The sequence below is a fragment of the Falco punctatus genome, assembly GCF_963210335.1.
Source record: "Falco punctatus genome assembly, chromosome: 19".
NCBI lineage: Eukaryota > Metazoa > Chordata > Aves > Falconiformes > Falconidae > Falco > Falco punctatus.
The window spans coordinates 433141-457867 of NC_137599.1; the positions used below are offsets into that span (position 1 = coordinate 433141).

Here is a 24727-nt window from a genome sequence, read left to right on the forward strand (position 1 = left end):
ACAAGGGGCAACCTGAATACGAGAAAGAACTTGTTTGCCCTGAGGGTGAGGGGACACTGGGACAGGCTGCCCAGAGCAGCTGCGGGGTCTCCTTCTCTGAGGACATCCAAACCCGCTGGGATGTGGCTCTGTGCAGCCTGCTCGAGGAGAGCCTGCTCTAGGAGGGGCTGGGCTGGGTGACCCCCAGCACTCCCTTCCCACCCCGACCACGTGTGATTTGCTGTACTGGGAGATGCTGAGTCTTCCCCTCGATGGGGAAAAGTAGGTCTGGGATGCAGAGGCACCAGGCCAGGCAGGCAGAGCTCTGGAGACCTGCCCACACCTTCCAGCAAGTGCTTCTGCTCACTGTTGGTGTAAGAGCTGTTTATCTCCGCTTCGGTGGCACGTTCGTGTTAAATCTGTGCCACGGACTAGAGGTGTGCTCGTGGCACTGCCAGTGAGTGAGTGAGGTGGGTTATCTTGGAACATTAAACCCCAAACTGAAGCCGGGGGGGTTTGCTGCCACGTACCAATATCGGCACTGTGAACGCAGGAGTCAGATCGGTTAACCACAAAAAAAAAAAAAAAAAAAAAAAAAGGTGGGTGTTTGTCACTAACTAACTCCCCTGTAAGGTGCAGGTCAGCTTGGGGAAGGACCAGAGCACTTCTTGTCTCTGAGTACAGCCCGGCCGAGCAGCCGTGAAACAGCGTGTGCCAGACCTCGCCTCCTCAAGCCGGCTGCTCCCACGCACAGTGGATGGCAGCAACGGTGGCCCTTGCCACCAGGTAGCCCAGCAGGTCTGTACGTGGCCATGTGGGGGCCGGGGGTCCAGTAGCCCTCTCCTTAGGGATGCTTGTGAAGTAAGAAGTGGGACTGCTTTTTGGAAGAGCCGTAAGTCCTGGCTTTTCCCTTCTGTTGCCCTGTGGCATGTGTATTCCTTCTGTTTTCGCCCATTTGATCATGCCTGCCTAGAGGCTGCCAGTCTTGGGGAGGGGGGGCAGGGCCTGCAGGGCTGAGCAGAGCCTTGAAGAGACCCTACCCCCTGGCTGCCATCATGGGCAAGTCAGAAATAGATCTTCCACATCAAAATGCTCAACGGTCGCCGCGCCTGGCAGCCGATCCTTGTGCAGGAGGTAACACGTCGGTGGAGCAGCAAGCAGCAGCTCACGCATCTCTCCCTTCCCTGCAGCACCCCCCGCCTCCAGGTAAAGCTTCCCCCTTCCCACAGACAAGCGCTTTATCCTCAGAGTAATTTTATTACCAGTTCTGCTTTAGATTAAACAGGCCTTCAGTATATAAAAATAATGTATACAAATTAGCAGTTAATGTTTTACATTTCTGGCTTAAAGGCATTTATAAGTTACACATTCATTTCCCTTCCCTCCCCTTTGAGCTTGTGTGCGGTACTGAGCCGGCTGGCGCGGAGCAGCGTAATTACAGCAGGAAGCGGTTGCTACTCCGGTGGACGGTGAGGGCTCACCCCAGGCTACGAGCTGCAGCTAGCGAGAGCGTACAGGGCCGCCAGCGTGCCGTACGCGGCAGCAGGGCGAGCAGGGGCCATTTAATGAAGCGAATGCGCGAGCAGGTTAATTGTGACGGTGCACGGTTTGGATTCACCCAGCAGCAGCAGGGCGGGGGAGGAATGGAGTCCAGTGTGTTATTTGGAAGCTTGTGCAGCTCTCTGGCCTCTTCCTCCTGCGACTGCAGCGGTGACCCTGCAGCATTTTGGGCTCACGGTGGTCGCTGGAGGCTGTCTAGCACCTGCTGCGTGTCGCGTCCTGCAGCTCCTGCTCCTGCTCCCCAAGGGCTGACCATCACGGCTGGCTCCCAGAGGCTCCAGCCCTGACCCAGGGGGTGGATGGATGGGGAGGGGCAGAGCTGGGTACCACCACGCAGAGACTTCAGGACAGTAAATCCTTGACCCTGCTGCTGATTGTCATAGCTACAGAGCCTGCCCTGCACTGAGGGACAGCCTAGTGCTGCTCACTGTGGCCTTAGGATCCTGGTGAGACCTTGTATATGGGTATCCCAGTCCCTGCTCCTATAGCACAGAGAAATTTTAAGGAAGACTTAAAAAAAATCCCACTGTAAAATAGCACCCCTGCCAGCTCCTGGGGTACGGGGAGTGCCCAGGGTGGGAGCGTTGCAGCAGGCTCCGCGCTGGAGGCACAGCCCCGTGCCGGCTCAGCTCTGCAGCAGAGAACACAGGTCTCAAAGGGCACTGCAAGGCTGGGGGAGAGGGGGGAGATGTGCAGGGATTGCTGCATCCCTGGCGTATGACCCTCCGCCCCCCTGCAGCGGGAAATCAAAGGCACCAGCAAGCTGAAGAGTGGGGCACACCGGCGCGCAGGGCTGACCCTGGGGCAGGCGTACAACGGAGCAGCTCTAGGGGAGGGATGGGGCAGCCACTCTCCTCCTGCCAGGGCGAGCTGGGGCCCCTTCTGTGCTCCCCCTTCCCTGCCTGTAGCCAGGAGGGTCCCCCAGCCCTGCCAGCCTGGAGGAGACAGCTCAGAGGCATTGCTAAGCAAGAAGTGGGGCATCCCTGCGCCAGACCCCAGGGCACGCAGGGCGGGAGCTGGCACGGGAAGCGGCTGGAGCAGCTGGGAGCAGGCGCTGTGCCTCTGCCCCGCTTTGTCCGGGGCCAGGGGGTTGACATCCTGGGGTCCCATCTGTGGCAGGAGGATGGTCCTGGCAGCTGCAGGGCCGGCGCCGGTCACAGTGAGATGTCCGGTGTCACCTGCAGGCTCTGCCCCGCAGCCCGTTTCTTGGCACTGCCGCGGCCCGTGTCTGCGCGCCGGTATGGGTTGTTCCGCAGATCTGCAGCGGGAGAAAGTGTGGAGCTGGCTGAGCTCCCCTGCCCACCCGGTGACGGCTGGACCCCCTCCCCACCCAGGAGTCACACCTTTGGGTAGGAGGATGCTCAGGAGAAGCCCTAGCACAGAGCCAGGAGGAGCAGCAGCTACGAAGAGCCAACCAGCGGGACCCCGGCCCCTGGCTCAGGAGGGGGCAAAGCCTAGCAGCCCCCATTGCCCTGCCGGCACCGCGCTGGCCCCACGTTACCTACAGAGGACTCTCCTCATTGAAGCTCACGTCGCAGAAGAGCCGGGACGAGCGTTTGCCCGTCCGGGCTGTGAAAGGAACAGTTTTCAGAGCTGGGTAGAGCAATCCAGAGAGACAGCGAGGAGGAGGAGAGAGGAGGAAGAAGCAGAAGAGGAGGAAGAGCTAATGAGACAGGGCAGGGAGCACTCGGCAGCTCTGCCGTGTGGGATAGATTTGGTCCCCAGAACGGGGCTCGGCGGCCCTCCAGCTCCTGGCTGTGACCGTCCCCTGCAGCCCCCCATCACCAAGGGTCTCCCCGCCAGCACCAAGTCTGCCACAGGGGGGGACACCTGGCTGGTCACCTGAAATAATCTCTCACCTGAAATAATATCCTCGATGGCACCATCTTTGCCTTCGTAGATGAGCGGCTCCTTCACCATCTGCTTCTTCTTCAGCTCGGCGATCACGTCCATCTGCTGCCGCTTGGCTTTCTGGGCGGGCAACTGAGGTTGGGGACAGCGCGGGGTGAACGGTGTGGCCTCCCGCCGCACCCCAAAGGAGATGGGGTGCCCTCACCCTCGCTCTTCCACAGCGGGACCTGTTTTGCCCTTCCCCACCATGCAGCCCACCCAGGGCTGGACCCCTGACACGTGGGGCACCTTCACCTCAGGACGGTTCTCACTGCTGGGGGGGGCAGATTCCGGCTCTTTGGCCACGGCCTCCTGCTTCTTCCACAGCTCGATGTCCTGCTCTGCTTTCTTGGGAGAGGTACAGGGAGGGGGTGCTGAGCCAGAGGGGTCCTGCTGTGGGACAGCAGCCCCCCCCATCTCCCCCCAGCTCAGCTCCAGCATCCCCGAGCACCCCGAAGCACGGTGCTGAGCCCCAGGGTTTCCTGTCCTGTGAGCCCCAAGCCCCCAGCCCCGTGCACAGATTGTGCCAGTCACTCCAAAGTGGGGTCAGACCCCCCCAAACCTTCTCCCAACCCCCAGAAACACGGCACACACCCCCTGTCTCCTCCTACCTTGTAGGCTCTGATGAAGCGCATGAACATGGGGAAGAAGGTGGTGGGAGGACTGGTCTTGGGGTTCTCCCCAAAATATTCCACAGCCGACTCGTACGCCTCCTGCGGGCACAGACACCTCGACTGGGGGGCTGAGGCCGGGCACCAGCACTCCCTCACCCACTGCCTCCTCCCAGCCCTTCCCACCACGCCATCCCCCTCCAAACCCCTCCCAGCTTTTCTGCTGGAGCCACGTCCCAGCCAGGAGCCTCTCCCATGGAACAGACGTGTGGGCACAGGGCACCCCAGGGTGTCCCACCTAGGAATGGGGGGGCCAATCCCGCTCCACAACCCTGCGCTACCCCCAGCACCCACCTTGGCAGTTTTGCTGTCAGCCTGCAGCTTCTCCATCACCTCTGAGTTGACCTTGAGGAACTCCTTGAGCACGGGGCTGTCGTCCTGCCGCATGAACTCCTTGCGGGTCAGCTCCATCCCCTGCTGCAGGCTCCGCACGTCCTGCAACACGCCGTCCAGGGAGACTGCAGGGAGGGCGAGCAGTGCGGGGGTCAGAGCAGACTCGGAGAGACCCTGTACCACGGCTGCAGCCTGTCATGACTCCCCCAGCCCAGCGCCCATGGGCGCTACCTGTGCCCGCCTTGTCAAGGAAGTGTAGCTCGGTGTGGAAGCCGGTCAGCTCGGGGTACTTCTCCATGATCACCCGCACCAGGTAGTGCAGCAGCGTTTGCTTGCGGTCTGTTGACTTCATCTCCAGGAGCTGCGAGAGAACAGCATCAGCCCCGACCCGCATCCCATCGCCCCCCGCACCTCCCCCCGCCGCTCAGGGTAGGCTGCATCGATCCCTGCGGCTGGGTCTCATCTTCCTCCATCCCCACAGCTGCTCCCTGCATCCCTCCATCTCTACATATCTGATTTCTGCATCCTCCGAACCCCATGGCTATCTCTCGGGCATCTCCACCACTTTGGTTCCTCCCCCTGCCTCTCCAACCCTGGTCTCTTCATCCCTCCATCCCCACAGCTGGTCCTTGTGTCCCTCCATCCCCAAGGCTGATCCCCGGGCAGTGACAGTGTCCCCATGGCCCAAGCAAAGGGGGCAGCCCTGCGGGGACCCTACCGCATCCAGGCTCTGCAGGCGGAAGCCGTAGGCTGCCCCGCGCTTGCTGCTGTTCATGTAGTTCCCGAAGGCCAGGACAATCTGTGGAGACACAACGGCTGGGGTACACAACCCGGCATGGACGGGGCACCCTGGGGAGGGGGCACAGCACCTACACATGCCCCAGCAGCGCCCTTCAGGCACCCATCCCAGCCCCACGTCCCTCCACCAGGGCCACCCCATGCCAAGCTCCTGACCTCAAGGATGTTGCGCAGTTTGCTGGAGGACTTGAGGGACATGGAGGCGGCGATAATGGCGTTGAGTTGCTGTGGATGGGAGGAAAAGCCCATGAGCCTCGCTGCAGGGTGCCACCTCCTCGCAGCCCCCCACCCACAGCCACCCTGTGCCCCCCGCAGCACCCACCGGCATGAGCAGCTGGGCTGTGTCGTTGAAGTTGCCCAGGAAGATCATGACATTCATGCGCTCAGCCAGGCGTGGGATCTTGCTGAAGCGGATCATGAACTGATCCTCGTCTGAGAGCTCCTCCGGTGGCTGCTGCTCCCGCTCAAACTTCCGGATGAGTGTCCGCTCATACTCGGTGGGCAGGAAGCGCAGCAGCAGCTCCAGAAAATCGAGGCTCAGGGCTTGCTGGTCATACCTGTGGGTGGTGGGAAACCCGCAGTGCAGTCAGACCCTGCGACCAGCTCCCCAGGGCCCTGTCACCCATGGCTGGTCCCCGCATCCCCCCGTCTCTCTGCGCCTGGTCCCCGCATCCCCCCATCCCCCCAGCTGGTGCCATCACCCCTCCAACCCCAGCACACCCAACACCATCCCAGCCCCCTGGTGTAGCTGGGCTTGTGCCTGACCTCCCATCAAGGAGGGGACACTCACGTCTCGATGGCTGTGCAGATGTCCTGGATGCTGCGGCCGCCCTTGCGGAGTGTGATGGCCAGGTTTTTGGCTCGGTTGGATTCCATGAGGGTGACCTTGCTGGGAGCCTTCTGCATGGCCTTCACCTTGAGGGCACTGATGTCCAAGCCGGGGCCCTGTGCCTTGGTCTTAAACTGCTCCTCGAAGTCTCTCATGTCCAGCTCCTGCAGGGAGACAGGGCTGAAGGCACAGCAGGGAGGTGACACAGGACATCTGGGATGAGGACAGGGCCAGAGGGCGAGGACAAGGGGGTGAGGAGCGAGAGGATGAAGATGGAGCAAGGGGATGAGGTCAAGTTGAAGGGATGTGGATGGAGCAAGGGGAAAAGGACAGGGACAGGAAGGGCATAACGAGGGGACCAGAGGACGAAGTTGTGGAAGAAACGGACAGGATGGGAGGATAAGGATGAAGCAAGAGGACAAGGACCAGGTGACCGAAGGATGGCAGATACCACTTTTTCCCTTTCCGTGGTGCCAAGGAGCTGCTCCAACGTCCAGCTCCTCCAGCAGCCATGTGACACCACAGATAGGCACAAGGGGGGCATGGAGGCAACCTCAGCGTGGGTGCAGTGTGGACTGGGGCTCTGGCCAACCAAGGGTGCTGCACCCAGACCCCCGCGGACCCTCCTGTGTCCTCACCTGCAGCACCTTCTCATCATTGAGCTCAGTGAAGACGGTGCCATTGATCTGGCTCGGCTTCAGGGCCACCCAGTTGAAGACTGGCATGCGAAACTTGGTCTGGATCGGCTTCTTCACCTTCACTGTGGGGTGACAGGGAGGGGGGACAACACATCGTGGGGTGGGGGGCTCCCAAACCCACCCCAGGGTTCCCCCAGCCCTCACCTGGGGGACATCTCCACCGTCCCTGGGCCACGCTTACCTGAACTGCCAGCAGGGTGAGGGGCAGCCGGCCCAGCTGGGAGCTCCCCACCCAGGGGTGGGGGTGGCGGAGGTGGGGGGACGGGGCCCTCCAACCCCCCTGGGAGCAGTGGGGGTGGGGGTGGCACTTGGGTGCCTGGGAGCGGAGGGGCTGGTGGGGGGTCGGTGCCTGCAGGCAATGGGAGTGCGGGGGGCACTGGGGGGCCAGGCTCAGCCCCCGGCAGTGGGGGGGGGGGGCGGGGGGGGCGGTGTGCCAGGTGCTGCCGGAGGAGCCGGAGCCGAACCATCTGCAATGGAAAGAAGACGTGGGTGTGAGGGTGGCACAGCAGGCACAGCGCCACCGCCACATCCCCTCTGCCACCGAGTGACCCTGTGTCCCCGGGCACGTCCCTGCGCCCCCCTCAGAGACGCTGCTGCCGCGCCTCCGTGCCACGTGTCCCCACTAGGAAGGGGACACTGCGGGCTGCTGCCATCCCCCCGCACCCACGGTACCTGTGCAGGTGGCAGCGGTGGCAGCAGTGGCCTCTCCAGTAACCGCGGGGGCTGCTGGCGTTTCTATGACGACGGGAACAATTTTGATGGCGACGTCCCCGTCAGGCCCACGCAGGATCTGCACCAAGCCCTTCTCCTCCAGCTCTGCCAGCTGCCGCTCCAGCGCCAGCCGGTAGCACTCCTGGGGCTGCGGGGCCGGTGGGCTGGGTGGCCGCGGCGGGCTCAGTTGCTCCTGCACCGGTGACAAGCCCCAGCAGATCACCCGTGTCCCACTGCACCCCTCAAAGCGCGGTCCCCCAGGCACCCACCCCTGCCTCCCGCTCCGTAGCGCCCCTGGGCGCTCACCCGCAGTGCCTCCAGCTCCTGCCGCGCCTGGCTCAGCTGCTTCTCCAGCTCCGCTATCTTGGCCATGGAGTCGTTCTCCGCATCCTGCAGCTTCTCCGTCAACTGCAGGGGACGAAGTGACGTTGCTCAGCCCCATCCTCATCCCTCCCTCGGGGCTGGCGTCAGCAACTCCTGCCCACGCGCCCGCATCCCACCTGGCTGACGTGCTCCTGCAGCTCCTCCATGTGCTCCAGCACCGCCGTCTTGGTCTCCGAGTCCTCCAGCACAGCCCCCACATCGAAGATGTTGTCCAGGTAGGCTTGGATCTGCACCTGCAGCTTGTCACTCTCGGTGAGACGGAGACTCTGCCATGAGACAGCCAGTGGCACCGTCACAGGGCACCCACCCCACCCCCCCAGCAGCAGGGCTCAGCACCGGGGCGGTGCAGGATGACCCACCTCCAGGTACTGGTCCAGCCCCAGGTGGGTGAACTCGTATTGCAGGAAGACGCGGAAGTTCATGTTCTCCACCGAGTGAACCACGATGTTGATGAACTGCATGCAGGCCACCTGCGGGACAGGCACAGGCTCAACGTGGCCACCAGCATGGCATGGTGGCCCAGTAATCCTTGGGAACACGGTGCCCCAGGTAGTGCACAGTGGACTGGTGGCCCTCGGGGACATGGTGGCCCCTGGGGAATGCAGGGCGGTTTCACAGCCCTGGGGAAGCACCAGCAGCCCTGGGGGACACCACAGCCCTTGGCACACCCAGGACAGGACAGTGGCTCAGCCGCCCCTTGGGCACACGGTGCCCCTGGGGACAGCAGAGCACCAGCCCTACAGCTGCTCACCATGAAGTCGATGTTGGTGTCCTCGTTTCGGAAATACTCCATCAGCTTCTCAAAGCGGTTCTTCTCCCCGCAGACCTGGGGTGGGAGAGCAGGGGGCTGAGGGCCAGGAGGGACACAGCCAGGGTGGGCACCCAGAGATGTGGCAAGGCAGGAGACACCTGCCAGGGATGTCATCCCAACTCTGAGAGGTGCTGCCCGCCACCCAGTCCCGCTGCGATGTGGTCCTGGCATGGGGACATCGAGCCCAATGGCTGGAGCACCCACAGGCAAGTGACAGGACAGGCGTTGTCAGGACAGAGGATGCCCTGATGATGCAGGGCTCTGCCGCACAGAGAAACTGAGGCACGAACCCAGCCAGAGCACAGGTGTCCCTGTGGGGACCACGCATGGCTGCTGGGGACTCACCTCCTTGAAGTTGTCGAAGGCGGCCAGGATGATGTCATGGCCACCTCGGACAAGGCAGACGGCAGCCAGCAGCTCCAGCACCAGCGCCTTGGTCCTGCAGACATGGGGTGGGAGGGGGTTGGGGCCGGGGCCGTGGCACGGGCTGGGGGACGGGGGGACAGGGGATGGGTCCTACCTGGCGTTCTTGTTGTTGAGGCTGAGGGTGATCTCGTTGACGCAGGCTGGGTGGTTCATCACCAGGCTGAAGCCAGACTTGGGGGCAAAAGGAGCATTAATGGGGTTGTGCATCCTCCTGTCCCCAGCCCAGGGATGCTCCAGGACCTTGGGACATCCCCACACCGCATCCCCACCAGACACGAGGTTGAGTGAGGACATCTCAGAGCGAGGGGATGGCGACAGGGTCCCCCCCCGACCCCTGACCCTGAAGATGGCCCCACAGGGGCTGAAGGCTTTCGAGGAGCCCCAGGTGGGTCCCCGAAGACCCTGCCCTCCCCCACCTGGTAGTTCATGATGGCGCGGAGACACATGATGCAGACATGGACATCATCCTTCTGGTTGATGAGGCGGGAGTTCCTAAGTGCCTTCCTGCTGTGCGAGGGGTTCAGCCTGGGTGGGCGAAAGGGCACTGAGCAGGGGCTGGGGGGCAGCCAGGGCGGCGCAGCGCAAAGCCGGGGGGGTGGGGTGGGGGGGGGGGTGGGCAGCAAGAGCGAGAAGACACCAAGGGACCTGGACAGTTGTGTCCCCACGGGAGAGACCCCCCCACGTCCGTGTCCGTCTACAAGCGCTTGGGCTGCTGGGGTGCTGGGGGTGGGATGGGGGTGGGATGGGTGTGCACAAGGTGGTCTCGGAGGCTCACCGGGGTGGGTAGGAGCTGCTGGGTGACCTGGGGCTACTGTCCCCATCACTGCCCAGGGCACTGCAGGGGACGCTGGGGTGGACCTGGCGGAGGAGGGTGTGGATGTGCTGGTTCGAGAGGCAGCAGCTGGAGGTGCGTTAGAGCCTGCAGGACAGGAGGGAGAAACGGGGCTCCCGCGGCGCCCCTGGGACACCCGGGCTTGGGGACACAGCTGGGGGACAAGGGCTGGGACCCCCTCCGGGTGCCACGTCACTCCTGACCTGTCCCTGGGGCTGGAGGGGGACACCTCGGCTCCTCCAGAGCTGCTGGCAGGCGATCAGGGACCCCCATGGTCCCCGGGGTGCCACATTACGGCTCCCAGGGTGACTGTGGTGGGGTGTCCCCTGGGACCCCCCCCTCTGCCCACTGGGGATGCCCCACAGGCACTGTCCCCAATGCCGGTGACTGGCAGCGGAGTCCCGCCAGGGCGTCCCTGTCCCGCCAGTGCCCTGGCCCCATCACCTACCGTCAGCGCGTCCCCCGGCAGCGTGCAAGAGAAGAGCGGGGTTAGAAGGGGGCTGCGGGGGTGAGTGGCGCCAAGCGAGAGCCACCAGCCACGGGGACCGGCCACGGGGGGCGCAGGCCATTCCTCCACCCGGTTTTAAACTTGGGGGGGGGGGGCGGGGAGCAATTTGCAATTTGCTCCCCCAAATTCTCCAGCATCTCCAATTTTTGCTTATTCGTGGATTTTGCCCAGAGCATCCCACAAGGGTCACGGTGTGGGGCTGGGGGCCTGCAGGGTTTGTCCCTTGCATGCATACATGGGGACGTGGCTTTGTCCCCCCCTAAACCAGCGACGGGGACCCATTTTTAGGACCAGGCCTGCGTCTCCCTGCCAAGCCCCTCTCTGAGCATGGCGCGGCTGGGGGTGCAGCGAGGCGGAGAGCGTGGAGGCAGAGGGGGACAGCTGGGGACGGACCACGTGTTACCTTACAGTGAGGTGCCGCACTTTGGAGGAGCCCTGGGTGGGGGACGAGGAGCTGCTTTTGCTCAGGTCCTCCAGCGACCGCTCCAGGACCTTGCCCTTGTCAGAGCCTGGGCTGCCGTTCTCGGCGCTCTCCATGTCGTACCTGGTGGCCCGTGGGGACACAGAGATGGGTGAGATGTGGCACCCCGATACGGGCAGACACCCCCACCGGGGTCCCCAAGGCTGGGGATGCTGGGATGTTCTGCTCAACCCCAGCGATGGAGGATCCTTAGGTCCATCACTCCCGTGCTGGGGAAGAGCCCCCCAGGACATCCCCAGCCTCGCTGAGTCCCAGGGGAGGTGGCCCTGGCCCGGGGGATGGGGCAGCCGGCGGTGACATACGCGACGGAGCACTGGGCAAAGGCGAGATACTCCAGCAGCACATCCAGCCCCTTGTTCTCCTCGTTGAGGAACTCCTGGACCCAGCTGTGGGGTGCAGGGGGTTAGTGGGCTCCGACAGCCCTCCTCACCCTCCCGTCTCCCTGCTCCAGCCCCCGGTCAGAGGTCCCCAGCGAAGGTGGGACACGCTGTGGACATGAGGTGGCACCATGAGCTGGCACAGCTCCCGATGCATGGGCGGGGGACAGTCTGGGGGCTCTGCTGCCACCACGGCAGGACAGCTTGACCCTGGGTGGTGGGACACAGGCACCCATAGCTCAGAACCCACCACACCGTGAGGGGTTGGGACACGCAGGGTGGGGACCAGGGTCCATCCTGGCACCCAGGGGGTACCAGAGAGCCCAAATGGGGTTCAGGTCCTACAGCACCCCCGTCCTCCCATCAGAGCCATCTCAGAGGAGCAGGATGAGGCCACCAGCCTCCACATCCTGCTGTCACCCCCACGGCCACAAGCCACTGCCAATCTCTCTGCCAGCAATGCCAGGGACAGCAGTGGCAGCTGGGTGACGACAAGGACGCCTCCCCCTTACCCGATGTAGTTGGTCCTCAAGGAAATCTCCAGTTCCCGGAGAACCTGTGTCGATTCCTGTACTCGCCTCTTGAACTATGGGATGGGGAGAGCTGTTGGCACTGTCCCCACACCCAACCCAGGAAGGGGACACGGGGTGCAAGGGGGAGTCCTCACCTTCCTGCTTACGCCACCCGTGTCCAAGTAGCTCTTCAGCTTCTGGATGTAGGCAGATGGTGGGTTTTTCACCTGGAAACGCTCCTACGAGCCCCAGAGAGAGGCTGAAACCAAACTGCCCGCCCGCGGCGCAGGGACATGCCACTGTCTCTGCAGCAGCCAGTGTCCCTGTCCCTGCCCCCGTACTGCATCAACGCTTAACCAGGTTAATGAGGCACTGTAGCTAACAGGGATGGATGTCAGCACTCGGCACATGCCAGGCTGGTGCCTGTTCCACAAGTGGCACTTGGGGACAGGGACAGCACCAGAGACACTGTGACACCTGGACCTCACCTGGTCACAGATGAGCTCCCACTTCTTCTCATTGTCATACTGGTTGAGCAGCTTCATCTTGTCCGGGGGCAGGTTCATGGAGTTCTGTGGGGTGATAGTGTCAGGGTTGGGGTCATCCCCTGAAACACGCCCAGGGGCTGTAGCACCCGCTGCTCATCCAGCACCCGGTGTCCTTGCTCAGTGGTGGGAGGATGGGGACATCGGGGGGAGGATGGGGACACCACCATTCCCAGGATGTTTGCATCCCACCAGCCATGGACCCATCAGCAACGTCCCCACCTGGGGCTCCCTGAGGCAGAAGGTGTTATTGGAGGACAGGAGGAAAAACTGGACCCGTCCATCCGTGTCACAAGCGCACAATGCTACCAGCCTCAGCCAGCCCAGTTCTGGTGAGGAACAGAGACGCAGGCTGGGGACACAGCTGAGGAACCCCAGAGCCTGGGCCCTGCTCAGGGATGACGGTCACCTCCCAGTCCCCCGCTGCAGGTGCGTGACGAGCCTAGCTGGTGAAACCAGCGTTTCTTTAGAGACATGATGTCAGGGCAGAGTCTGGTGTGTCACCACATCCCTCCGCAACACCATTGCACAACCCTGGCCCCCGTCACCCCCCCGGGGCCACCCTGGCAGGACATGATGTGGTTTCCGCTCTCCAAACGGCACGAGGCAGCTGCCAAAACCACTCCACACCACAGCCGGGGGCTTCAGGGGGCTCCCGGTGCTGCTCCTGCCGCTGGGGTGCTCAGGGCACCCAGCAGGTCCCTAAGGGACACCATAGGGTGACCGGCAGAGCCTTTAACAGAGCCCTCACCATGGCCTGGGCCATGCTGGGAGCTCAGCTCTGGTCACAGGTGATTTATTTTCTCCAAAGAACCATTTCTTGGTGATCCAGCCCCCAGGGGGATGCAGGAGCTGAGGCTGCTGCTCGCCTGGAGAGCCCGGCCACGCTGGCACATGGAGGCAACGCGCAGCCCCGGGTCACCTTTAACATCCAGCTTTAGGGTCCCCTGATGTTAAGGACTGGGCGTGTGGGGTGCAGGCACCCTGGGACAACCATATCCTTGGGGAAAAGGCATCTCCCACGGGTTTGGTTGCACACAGAAGAGCAGGTCCAAGAGGAGAGGTGCCACAGTGGCGGGCAGGAGCAGAAACCTCACCACCTGCCTCCACCAAGGACCTGTCGAGCTGCTTTTGCAAGAAGTCAAAATCAGGAGACGTGGGCGGGAAGGAGCCAGCACTCGGCCAGATTTAGCCAGGGGACAGCTCGCACGGAGAGCTCTGCAGGGAGGGTAAAATTAGACGGCAGGGTCAGAAACAGCCTCATTGCAAAGCTGACAAGGCTGCACCGGATCTGCCAGCTGAACCCAGGGTGGGCTAAGTGGCAGCAGCACCTGGATGTCCCCTTTGCTGCAGAGCCCTCTCCTTGTGGTCCCCAAGCTGCCATCCTTGGAGTAGACAAGCCCCCCCAGGAGGGTCAGGCCGAGGGACATGGCTGTGCCAAGAGGACTACGTGCCCAAACACCCCACCCAGGGCTACAGCAGCACCTATGGCACGTTGTTAGGTGCTCTTGGCAGAGAGGGGATGGTGGCACCTGGACCACCTTTTCCAGTCGACTATGTGTGGGACTTGGAAAAACCAGGACTAAGCACAACCAGTGGGACAGGACGTCCCATGGGTTCCCCACCACGAGGATGCAGGCGGGGCAGGGGGATGCTGGGGATGTCCCTGCGGAGGCGGTTCTGCCACAGAGCCCTGCAGTCCCTCCTCACAAGCAGGGCTGGGCTGGGCGGCAGGATGTGGCACAGTTCGGGTACAAACTGGGTGGTGGCTGCATCCCGCCACGGCCCCAGATGGGCACGTGGTGCCGGGGGGGGGAAGGAAGTGGCTCCACTCTAGTCCTCAGCATCAACCAGCAGTGTGAAGAAACTGGTTCTCATTTCCTGCTGGGGATCAGGGGACTGGTGCTGTGGGAGGTGTGGGGCAGGGTGGGTGATGTGGGGCAGGGCAGCAGCCAAGCACATCAGAGGTGTCAGAGGAAGGACTTAGTCCTCCTCCTCGGGGGACAAGGATGGAGAAGCCACAGGGACTTGGCCCCAGCAGCCACATCCCACCTCCCATCACTCTCCGGCCGGCACCCAGCACCCTTGTCCCACCCCAGCGTGGGGCTTCCCCAGCCTCCCAGCAGCATCACAGCCCACCAGGTTAATGAACATCCATCCCCCACCAACCCTCCTGGGACACAGGGTGCCATGGAGCCGACAGTGCCATCCCACCCACGTCCAGCACCAGGATGCAGCCAGCCAGGACCCACCAGCTCAGCCAACACCAGCCGTAGGGCTGAGCTGGGCTTTACCCTGCACCTAAAACTGAGGCTGGGGTGACGTAAAGCAGCACCTACATCATTTTCCGGTATGAAAAGACCTTTTCATATTGCAGCACCCACAGCGCTGGGGCTGCTGCCGTCGGAGAGATGGAACTATTCTGGGCGTCAGACACCTTTATTTTGTTCTGCACATGAGCGGTCAGAGCTGAGCAGAGCCAGGCTCTGCACCAAACCTCAGCACAAAAAATTCAAAGCATCCTTTACGGAAGTGTTTGCTCTGAAACACCGATGGGCTGGAGTGAAAACCAGGCTGAACCCAGAGAGCATCGTTTCTGGGGCGTGTGGGGGATGTGCAGCCGTGAGATGGGGATGGAAAGATGTGGCATGGGAGAGCATCCCAGTCCAGACATCAGGTACCAGCCTTGCCCGCTGCAGGGAAGGGGCCAAAGCAGCCCCAAGATGGCAGGTTTGGGGCTTTCACCGGCCACAGGAAGGACTGAGGTCGCCGGGTGCCTGAGCTAGTGGCCAATGGACCACCCCACTCCCGGGATTCTCCATCCCTTATGGCCACAGAGTGTGATACTCCCACCCAAGGGGCTTTGGGACGTGCCCAGCCCCACAGCACCAGCCAACCCACGGCATCCCCTCCAGTGCCCCTGACTGCCACTGGACCCGTCCTCCTGCCTCTTCCCAAGGCTCAGAGCTGGGCACCCAGCAGGATCAGGCCCACTGAGGGCTCTCCTGCATGCAGCCAGCCAGGGTGGGCAATGCTCCCAGGACCAGCTCCTCCCACCAGGGAACCCCTGGATCCAGCCAGGTGCCATACCCACCACATGCCAGGCAGGGACAAGCCAGCAGAGGAGCAGAAGGGTCCCTGTGGATGGCCGGATCCTGTTGCGAGGGTGGCAAGGAGCAGGCTGGGGGGTGGGTGGCTGCTGCTGCCTGCTGCTCCTGGCTCTATTTTAAGAACGAGCAGAAGCTGCTCTCAGCACAGGCTGGAGAAATGAGCCTGATGCAGCCACCATGCCCACAGCCCCACCGGGTGCCTGGTGCCCCCTCGTACCCACACACGGGGGGGAGCCCTGCACTGGGACACCCTCCTCATTCAGCCAGGGCCCGATCCATCACAAGCCGTTCCCCTCTCTACCCCAGGCACACGGCCCCCATGGGGGCACCCCATCGCAGCCCCCACAGCAACCAGCCGGACTCGGCCACCGCGCCAGGACCAGGTGCAGGATGGATCCAGCAGAAAGCCGAGCATCAGGTTTCCTTCTCAGTTGAGCAGAGGCCGACACTGCAGCTGGCGCTCACTGGGGATCAGTCTCACCACTGAAGCCAACAGCACATCCGCAAACATCTGCAGCAGTGACGTTTGCCATACTCTCCCCCAGGTCCTGGGAGAGGAGGCAGCAAAGCCCCTGCCAGCAACCCCCCCCTGCCGGAGCAGCCCCTGTGCCCATCGGCCGCCATCCCCAAGGCTCCAACCAACCCCCCCAGCTATTCCCAGCTTCACCTCCACCACACCCTCAATTCCCAAATTAATTTATATATTCCCAATTGCTGCCTCTTGACATGCAAAAGGAGAAAAGTCCTGACTGCTCCAAGTGGGAGCATCTCTATCCCAGCAGCAAAGATGCTCCATTTCCTTCTCTCCATCCCAAAAAGCCACCTGGGCACATCCCAGACCGCGTGGCACAGGGACAACCCATTGCTCTGCCAGGGCAGCATCTGCCACAGTACCCTCCCTGGGCAGAAGTCAGCTTTTGAGGATAAAACTAAACTCCCCATTTCTTGGCACGCGCTGGGTTTATCCAGTTTGGATCCTCTGCGCTCTGCCGTTGGCTTTTCTGCCCAGGCTTTGCCCTACCAGCTCTCCCAGTCTGGGATGTCCAGCCCAAAACTGGTTTGCACAGATGTGCGCACATGGCATCACTGTAACCATGGCAACATGTCAGAGCTGGATCATGCCCCACCAGGAGATTGCCAGCCCATCCCCTCCTGCTCCATCACTGATCTCACAAGCTCAGGAGGTGGAAGAATGAATCCCGAGTCATGGAACATGGTTGGGGTGGGTGATGGCGGAGGGATGTCCCCAGTCCCTATCCCCCCCTGCCCCCCAGGGGTCCCAAAGTCCCGCCAGCCACGAGAAGGGGAAAGGGAACCTGTGAAAGGAGGAAGCAAGATTGGGACAGCGATTTCACAAGGCACTCAGTTCCCGTCTGGCCGAACCCCAGCTCCCTGGGTCCCCTGGTTCCCAGGAAAGGGCTTTCCCTCGTGAAGGCGGTGAGGGCCTGGAACAGCGCTTTCCCCTTTTCCAATGTTTTTTCACTTTAGGATTTGCAACCCGCCACCACCCAGCTGGGCAAAACGCGCCATTTCCTGAGGCCTTGCAGCAGCAGCGGAAGCACCCTGAGGTCCCTGCCACCACCTTCCCCTCCTGCCGCCACCACCACCACCACACCTGGCAGCCATTGCTGGCACCACCGCCCAGCTCGGCCGCCTGCCACCATGGGTATCCCACTGCAAAGCCCCCTCCTCGGGGATTTGGGGGCCCCATGCAGGTCCCCACCTTGCAAAGCTCTTCACCATCACTGCCCCGCGCCAGGGGCCGGGAGGCGGTGGGGGCTCTAGCTGCTATGCCCATCCCTAAATAATCCTCCTACAAATGCCCCACGAGAAAAAAAAAGCTTCCCAACGATTTGTGCTCAGGGCTGGGATGGTAGATCCCACCTGGTGGATCCTACCCAGTGGATCCCAGTGTACCGGCATCTGCAGGAGCTTTTCCCTGTGGTTGCTCCCGGCACAGGGAGGGCAACTCCAGCTCCCACCGGGGAAACAGGGCGTTAAAGCCGCATTTTTTTTTCCAACTCCCAGCCTGACTCTCCACCACGGAGCGTTTTGGGAGAGGGTGCGGGATGGAGTGTGGCTGGCTCCCCCGGTGGGACCGCGGCGCGAAGGTCACGGCCAGCCGCCAAGGACGGAGGGCAGCAGGCGCGAACTGCTCTCCCGCAGCTCCCGGGATTCCAAGGAGCTGTCATCCCACGAGAACGCGGCTTGGGGGGACACCGGGAGCGATGCCGGTGGTTTATGCCAGGGAGAAGGGCCCCGGGAAGGAGGAGGCAGGGGAGGGCGGTGAGCCTCGCCATCCGCAGCACCGGCTGCCTGCAGCACGCTGCCGGCTGCGGGCCCTGCCAGCTCCCCGCCACGGCCGGGTGTCCCGCAGCCGGGGTCACCCCAACAGTGGGTGGATCCCCCCGTGCCCCCCGGGGACCGCACCGGCTGTGGGGCATCCCGCGGGCTGGGTCGAGCATCCCCCGGGAGTAACCAGCGGAACCATTACCCTTACTAATGACAAATACTACATCAACCGGGGTGGATTTAATTAATCGCTCGACTAATAAAATGAGAGCAGAGCAAAACTGCCGCCGGGGTGGGATGCGGACGCCCGCGCCCCCCCGCACTCACCAGGACGCGGCCGAAGCGCTCCTCCAGCTCGGCGGCGGTGGGCATGGGCTGCCGGGCGGGCGGCGGGGCGGCGCCGGGGGGGGGGCCTGGGGGCCGGGGGTCGCGCCCCGCCGCCCCCCCCTCCATGCCGCCGGCCGCGTTGCCCATGGCGGGCTGGGCTGGGCTGGGCTGGGCTCGGCCCGCGCTGCTCCCCCGCCCGCGCTCCCCGCCTCAGCAGCGGCTCTCGGCACCCGCCGCTCCCGCGGCGCGTTATCGCGCCCGGCGCCCCGCCCCGGCCCCCGCCCGCCCCGCCCCCGCCCCCACACGCCCCGCCCCCGCCCCCACACGCCCCGCCCCGCCGCACCTGCCGCCGCCCGCCCCGGCCATGAATCGCCAGGACTTTTTTTCTGTCTCTTTTTAACTAATTCGTCCTAATTAGTTATTACGGAAAAAGAAATAATTGTCTCTTCATTTCCATTTTCTTCATTTTCTAATTTATGCACTTAATATTTCATCTTACTGTTTTAATTTTGGTTTATCATTTTGCTTAATTTTTAATTCACACTGTTTTTTCTTTCATTCTTAATTTCCATTTTTATTTTATTTTTTTACTGCAATTTTTACCTTATTTATTTAATTGTATTTACCTTTTAAATAGTTAATATTTCCTTTCCCTTTAATTTTTTAATTTTATTATTTATTTCATCATTTCATTCTTTTATTATTTATTTCATCATTTCATTCTTCTATTATTTATTTCATCATTTCATTATTTGTTTTTCCATTACATATTTTATTATATTCTTTATTTTAATTTGGTATTAATTTATTATTTATTTCATTCTTTATTTTATTATATTACTTACTATTTTATCATTTTTTCATTTAATCTTTTTTTATTTTATAATTTATTTAATTTCAATATTTATTTTAATTCCTTTTACATTTTATCCCATTATTTTAGTTTTACTGGTCAGATGGGAGCACGGAGGGCAGGCGGGACGTGCTGGGCTCCCCCCCTCCCACCCCAGCCAGGAGAGCCCAGGCTGAGCAAACTCCCTGCACCCCTGGGTGAGGGACCTGCGGAGTGGGTGACACCGGGTCTGGGGACTCCCTGGGGGGTGACACACCCCCAGCGCCCAGCTGGCACGGGGCAGGCAGGGAGGGCCCCGCCGGGAGGGCCCGATCCTGGGGGCCGGGATGAGCAGCACCACCTCACCCATGGGCAGGGGCGGGCAGGGATGGAGCCAGCTCCGGCATCGACACTCCCAGTGGCTTGCCCAGGGGACCCGCAGCACCCAGCACCCTCAGCTGAGCACCCTGGGGGGCACGGAGGCCGGCTTCACACTCGCTCCCTGCCCACGCCGAGGCCACACCAGCAGTGACAACCACAGCCCCGCACAGCCGCCAGCGCACGAGGCACCTTATTCCACCGGGATTTGGCCAGATTCCACAAGATTTCCTGAGTTTTCATGAGATTCCATAAGAATCGCTGGAATTTCAGCTGTGAGGTGAGATCTGCTGAGGGCTGCGTGGAGGATGGATCCAGCTGGGATCCCAGAACCTGCTGTGGTCCAGCAGCCCCCATGCATCCCGGGGCTATTCCCGTGCCTGCCCAGCTCCTGTGGCACCTCCTGCTCAGCGAGACCTGCCGCAGTGTCGCGGCAAGGCACCCTGCGCCACGGGGAGCAGGACGAGGCGCCCAACCGGTCCTGCCGACCTCTCCCACCCCCTGCAAACCCCAAACCCCATCCAGGACATGCCCGACGCGGGCTGGCAGCTGCCCCCGGCAAGATGCTGCAGCCCCTCTGGCACTCCCAGGGCTTTGGGAGGTCGGGGAGGAGCCGTGGGCGGCTCAGCAGCACCGAAATTGGGGTCACCCACATTTGGGGCTGTTCTGGTTTTCCAAAGCTTGATTTTGCAGCTGAAGCCTCTTTGTTTCATTAAATATTTCGACACCTCATTAAATATTTTGCATTTAATTCCCTGATCCTGGTTTTTTAAGGGAAGGCATGGCGACCCTCTGTGGGGACGGGGACGGCCACCCGGGGCAGTCCCAGAGAGGTGCCAGGAGGGCAGATGTCACCAGGACCATGTGTGAGGACCAGAGCTTTCATCCATGCTGGGGAGGGGCCCTGCTATGGGGCAGGGGGTCTGTGGGGACCCCAAGGTCTGGATCCCCCCCCGAGGGTCCTGCCTGCATGTCAGCGTGAAACCCAGGTGCTGTTTGAGCGCCTGTACTCATGCTGGTGACACCAGAGCTGGAAAGGGCGCAAGGACTTTTCCTGATGGGAAGCACCAGGGTTGGGATACCAGCGGGGGGTGCAGGGTAGGAGTGGAGACCCCCACACAGGAGACCTGGTGTGGACAGAGCCTGGTGGGAGGTGGGACACTAGGACATGTCCCAGGCGTTGATCTCAAAGGTCCCATCCTGACTTGGGGTGGGATGCCCCATGCCAAGGGCAAGCAGGATCAGAGCAGCAGGCAGGCCTGGGCAGGACAGGGCTGGCGGGAGGGACAACCTTGGCTCTCCATCCCCAAAAGAAGCAGGGACAAGGCCAACAGTACCATCTCCTGGACATGGGGAGGGCTGTGATGGTGGGATGAAGGCTGTGAAAGCAGGGCATGAAATAGGGGCGCTGCACTGGGAAGGACAGGGCTTGTGGCCCCCTTTGCATGAGGACGTGTTTCACCAGGGATCTGGCGTTGTTCTGATCCTGGTGGGCACGGAATCGAGCTCCAAAGTGGGTCCCCAGCCCTGGATTTCGGGGTGCTGGAGGTCCTTGGTGCAGGTTGGATGTGGTAGTCCTGGCAGAAGCAGTACCTGGAGGACAAGATTGGGGAGCATCCTGCTCACCCCTCATCTCAATCCCAGAGACCCAGGTGCCACCAGCGCTGGTGGCCCAGCTGCTGGGCCCATGGTCCCTGGGTGAGGGAACTTCATGGCTCTCACCTGCTCTGCTCTTGGGCCAGCCCTGCACAACCCATCCCAAGTGCTGCACCTTGGGGTGATGGTTGTTGAGCTCCTGTGACCACAAAGGGCATCCTGACCTCTTGGAGCCTGGCTGGGACCTGGCCGTGCCCTTTGGGAAGCAAGGACACCCCGCCTGGCTTGAGGAGCTTTGCTGAGAGACGAGAGCATCACAGCCCAGACGTCGCTGATGCTCCTTCATCACTCACAGCTTCTCTCTTCATTCAACTGCCTTTGCATCTGTCGCTACCGAGTCCTCGTGCTCTCGTGTCTTCTCCCCTTTCACCACTTCTCCAGTGTTTGACTTGCAATACATGAAGGCTTTTATCTGATAATTCAAATTACGGGGTGTCTATTCGCTCCCTGCTATTAAAGTTGTTAAAAAAAAAATCTGGAAATTATGTGTTCAAATAATCATCTTCAATAGCCCAGGGCTAATTACTTTTTTACATTAAAGTTGACTCCAGACTTAGGTCTGTTTTCTTAATTAATTTCAATTCACTGGAAAGCACTCAAGCAGGACACAGTACTCCTCAGGGTTTTTTTTCCCCTGAATTTGCAGGTCCACGAAAACCCCGCTATTTCTTGATGTTGGAGTTACCCAGGCAGTATTCCCTCATCCAAACAAGCATTCCTAAATCTAGATCATGCAGCCCAGAATAAACCCAAGATTATCATGATAACTTGGCACTGAAGTACTAAGCTCCAGAAGCTTGAAGGTGTTTGAAAAGCTGACCCCCCACTCAGGTACCACCAAGGAGCTGGACCTAGGGGTACCTGGGACAGGCAGGGAACCGCTTCTGGAGGCTCCCCAAGGGCATCCCTCTTGCCTTGGCAGAGGATTCCTGATGATTTCAGTACCTACCCTGAAGCTGTGTGGCTGAAGTGAAGGTCAGCCCACATCTTTCCTGATGGAAGGATCAAAATCTTAATTCCTCTGCCTCTGAAATGCTGAGATGGGTTTTCTATTTTCAGGGCTTGCTGCTGAATTTCTCAGTGGCTTTAATGAGCTCCAGGTATAACTTCACTTTGCATTTTCCCATTGGTTTCTCCAGTGTACGTTTTACTGTATTAAGCCATGGGAAGCAGTGGAAGGAGAAGAACACACGTGCCTTCTGTTGGTAAATCAGCTTCTTCTGTAGGCAAATCAGTTTTTACAGTACAAAATACAGGATCATAGAGAAAAAGGTCTCATCTGGAGTCCTGGGATATGGATTTTCAGGGCTGCAAGGAGTTTGGAAAACAGATGAAGATAAACAGAACTCCCAACCAGAAATATTTTGCTAATGTCACATGGTAAATAGCTCATCAAGGGATTGATTACACGTAACTTGGTGTTTGCTTATCATCCGCAGCTTGAAGGCATTCAGCTTGGCTCCCAAGGGATGCGTGTGAGTTCAGAGACTGTGTAAAGAGGAAAACATGGAATATATAATGGGTAAAAATTGGGATGTGATGCATGTGAACATCAAGAGAAGAGCGGTAGAGGGGAAAGGGTTCCTCAGCCTCTCTCTGTTACTCTGGGAAAGGAAAATAAACGCTGTGAATAGAACGGGGAATATTTTTGGTTTTTTATTTGCTTCTAAGGAGTTTCTCTTCCAACTCTGAGCAGTGAATCCACTTCTCCTGCGGAAAACATGGAGGAACAAGAAGCAGGTGAGCTCTGTCAGGAGATGTCCCACCCAGCCATTGAAGAGCCATGGATGGATCCTGTGAGGAATCACAGAATTGTTTAGCTTGGAAGAGACCAGCTCACCAAGTCTGACCGTTAACCCATCACAGCCAAGTCCATCACTAAACCGTGTCCCCAAGCACCACGTCTATGTGGTTTTTAAAGACCCGCAGGGATGGTGTCCCCACCACCTCCCTGGGCAGCCGGTTCCGGTGCTTGGCCACCCTTTTGGTGAAGAAATGTTTCCCGACACCCAACCTAAACCTCCCCTGGCACAACCTGAGGCTGCTCCCTCTTGTCCTGTCCCTTGTTACCTGGGAGCAGAGACCGACCCCCCCTGCCTACAGCCCCCTGCCAGGCAGCTGTAGGGAGCGATCGGGTCCCCCCTGAGCCCCCTCCTCTCCAGGCCGAACACCCCCAGCCCCCCCAGCCGCCCCCCATCAGACTGGTGCCCCAGCCCCTTCCCCGGCTCCATCGCCCATCTCTGGACACACCTCAGCACCTCCCTGCTGGCCACACTGCTGCTGGTGCAAGCCAGGATGCTGTTGGCCGCCTTGGCCACCTGGGCACACTGCTGGCTCACGTTCGGCCAGCCACCAGCCAGCACCCCCAGGTCATCCCCAGTTTGCCAGGGCTGCTGATAAAAGATGGGAAGCAGTTCAGTCAGCTCTTTCACCAGCCCGCTTGGTACCCTCTGGTGGGTCCTACCCAGCCCCATGGACTTGTGCGTGCCTGCGTGGTGCAGCAGGTCACCCAGCATTTCCCTGGGATTGCGGGGGCTTCATTCTGCTCCCCTGTCTTCCAGCTCAGGGGGCTGAGTACCCCAGGAACAACTGGTCTTACTACTGAGGCAAAGACAACAGTAAGTACCTCAGCCTTTGCCACTGTGTTTTGCTCCACACCCAGCAAAGCGAGCTTGCTCTTGGCATCTTCAACCCAGGCTCGGGGAGGCAGCAGGCTGCCCTGAGAAGTGGGTCCAGTTGGCGTGCTGGGCACGCTATTCCCTTGGGAAGGTGGTCTCCCGTGGGAATGACTCACCTTTTTTTCTTTAAGGAAGTGGTTTTGACACAAGGCACAGGCCAACTTAACCTCGGTGATGACCCCTTGTCCTCGGTATTGTGGGGTTACACTGGCAGAGCCTCACACCCACTACACAGGGGCACCCAGGAAGGTGGAGCGGTCACAGAGATGCATCTGCTGCACCCGGCAGAGGCTTGCTGCCATGGCCCTCACCCCTTCAACTGCTTAGAGCTGCCCACCTCCACAAATGACCTACAGCACACCAAGCAATGAAAATATCAAGGTGGCCTCGCCATCACTGAGGGTGCCCAGAAGGGCTCCCCATTCTCTGGCTGGAGCACCATGCACCAGCTTCTAAATTAAGTTCCTTCTTAAGTTGCATCTACTGTTGCCAACAAGGGGAGAGACCAGCAAGTCCCAAGCAGAGCATGTCCCAGCTCTGCCACACCACAGCCATCTCCTGCCTCCCACGGTCAGATGTACCCAGAAGCAGCCATCAGCCATACACATTATTAACAGGAACAGGCTTTGCCACAAAAATTCAAGTCAGGCCTGGGCACTGATAAAGCCTTGTCAGCTGGAGAGTTGGTGCCACAGTAATGGGACAGGAAGGTGACAGCATCCCTCCCTGTGAGCCCAAGAGAAGAGCAGAGAAGAGCCACCAAGTCCCCCAACCACGAGACCACAGGCACTCCGGTTGCTCTACCATCTCATGAGGCAGCAGGATGCCAAATCCTGATATAGAAACCTCCTGCTGTGGTGGCCATCAGCTTCCTAGAGCCTTCAGCAAACTATTCAAAAGTGGATTTGTCATCGCTGGTCTGGCAGCAGCTCCAATTGTTGGTGTCCCTTTCATTCGTTCCCATGAGTGCCGCCAGCCAGAGCTCTGATGTGTGTCCACATCACGGTTGTGAGAGTGGGTGGATTTGGTTCTGTTTAATAAAAATAACACTTTCCCCCTCCCTCCTGGTGGCGTTGCCCAGCAGGAGTGGAGGGAGAGGAGGAGTAAAG

The 24727-nt window shown here is 60.4% G+C and overlaps 1 protein-coding gene across 1 annotated transcript; it reads right to left on the reverse strand.

Moving 5' to 3' along the window:
* Positions 1-2335: 2335 nt before the first annotated feature.
* FMNL1 (formin like 1) lies at positions 2336-18287 on the reverse strand. The gene is given in 27 exon segments (XM_080369955.1): positions 2336-2797; positions 3399-3522; positions 3679-3777; positions 4041-4142; positions 4395-4558; positions 4665-4794; positions 5152-5232; positions 5388-5456; positions 5554-5788; positions 6022-6224; positions 6699-6820; positions 6940-7175; positions 7177-7225; positions 7431-7662; positions 7776-7877; positions 7970-8119; positions 8213-8323; positions 8605-8679; positions 9010-9103; positions 9185-9261; positions 9507-9615; positions 10834-10974; positions 11214-11297; positions 11801-11874; positions 11956-12039; positions 12289-12372; positions 18075-18287. Coding segments are annotated over 27 exon segments (3282 nt in total). The 5' UTR covers positions 18222-18287; the 3' UTR covers positions 2336-2693.
* Between the last annotated feature and the right edge of the window lie 6440 nt (positions 18288-24727).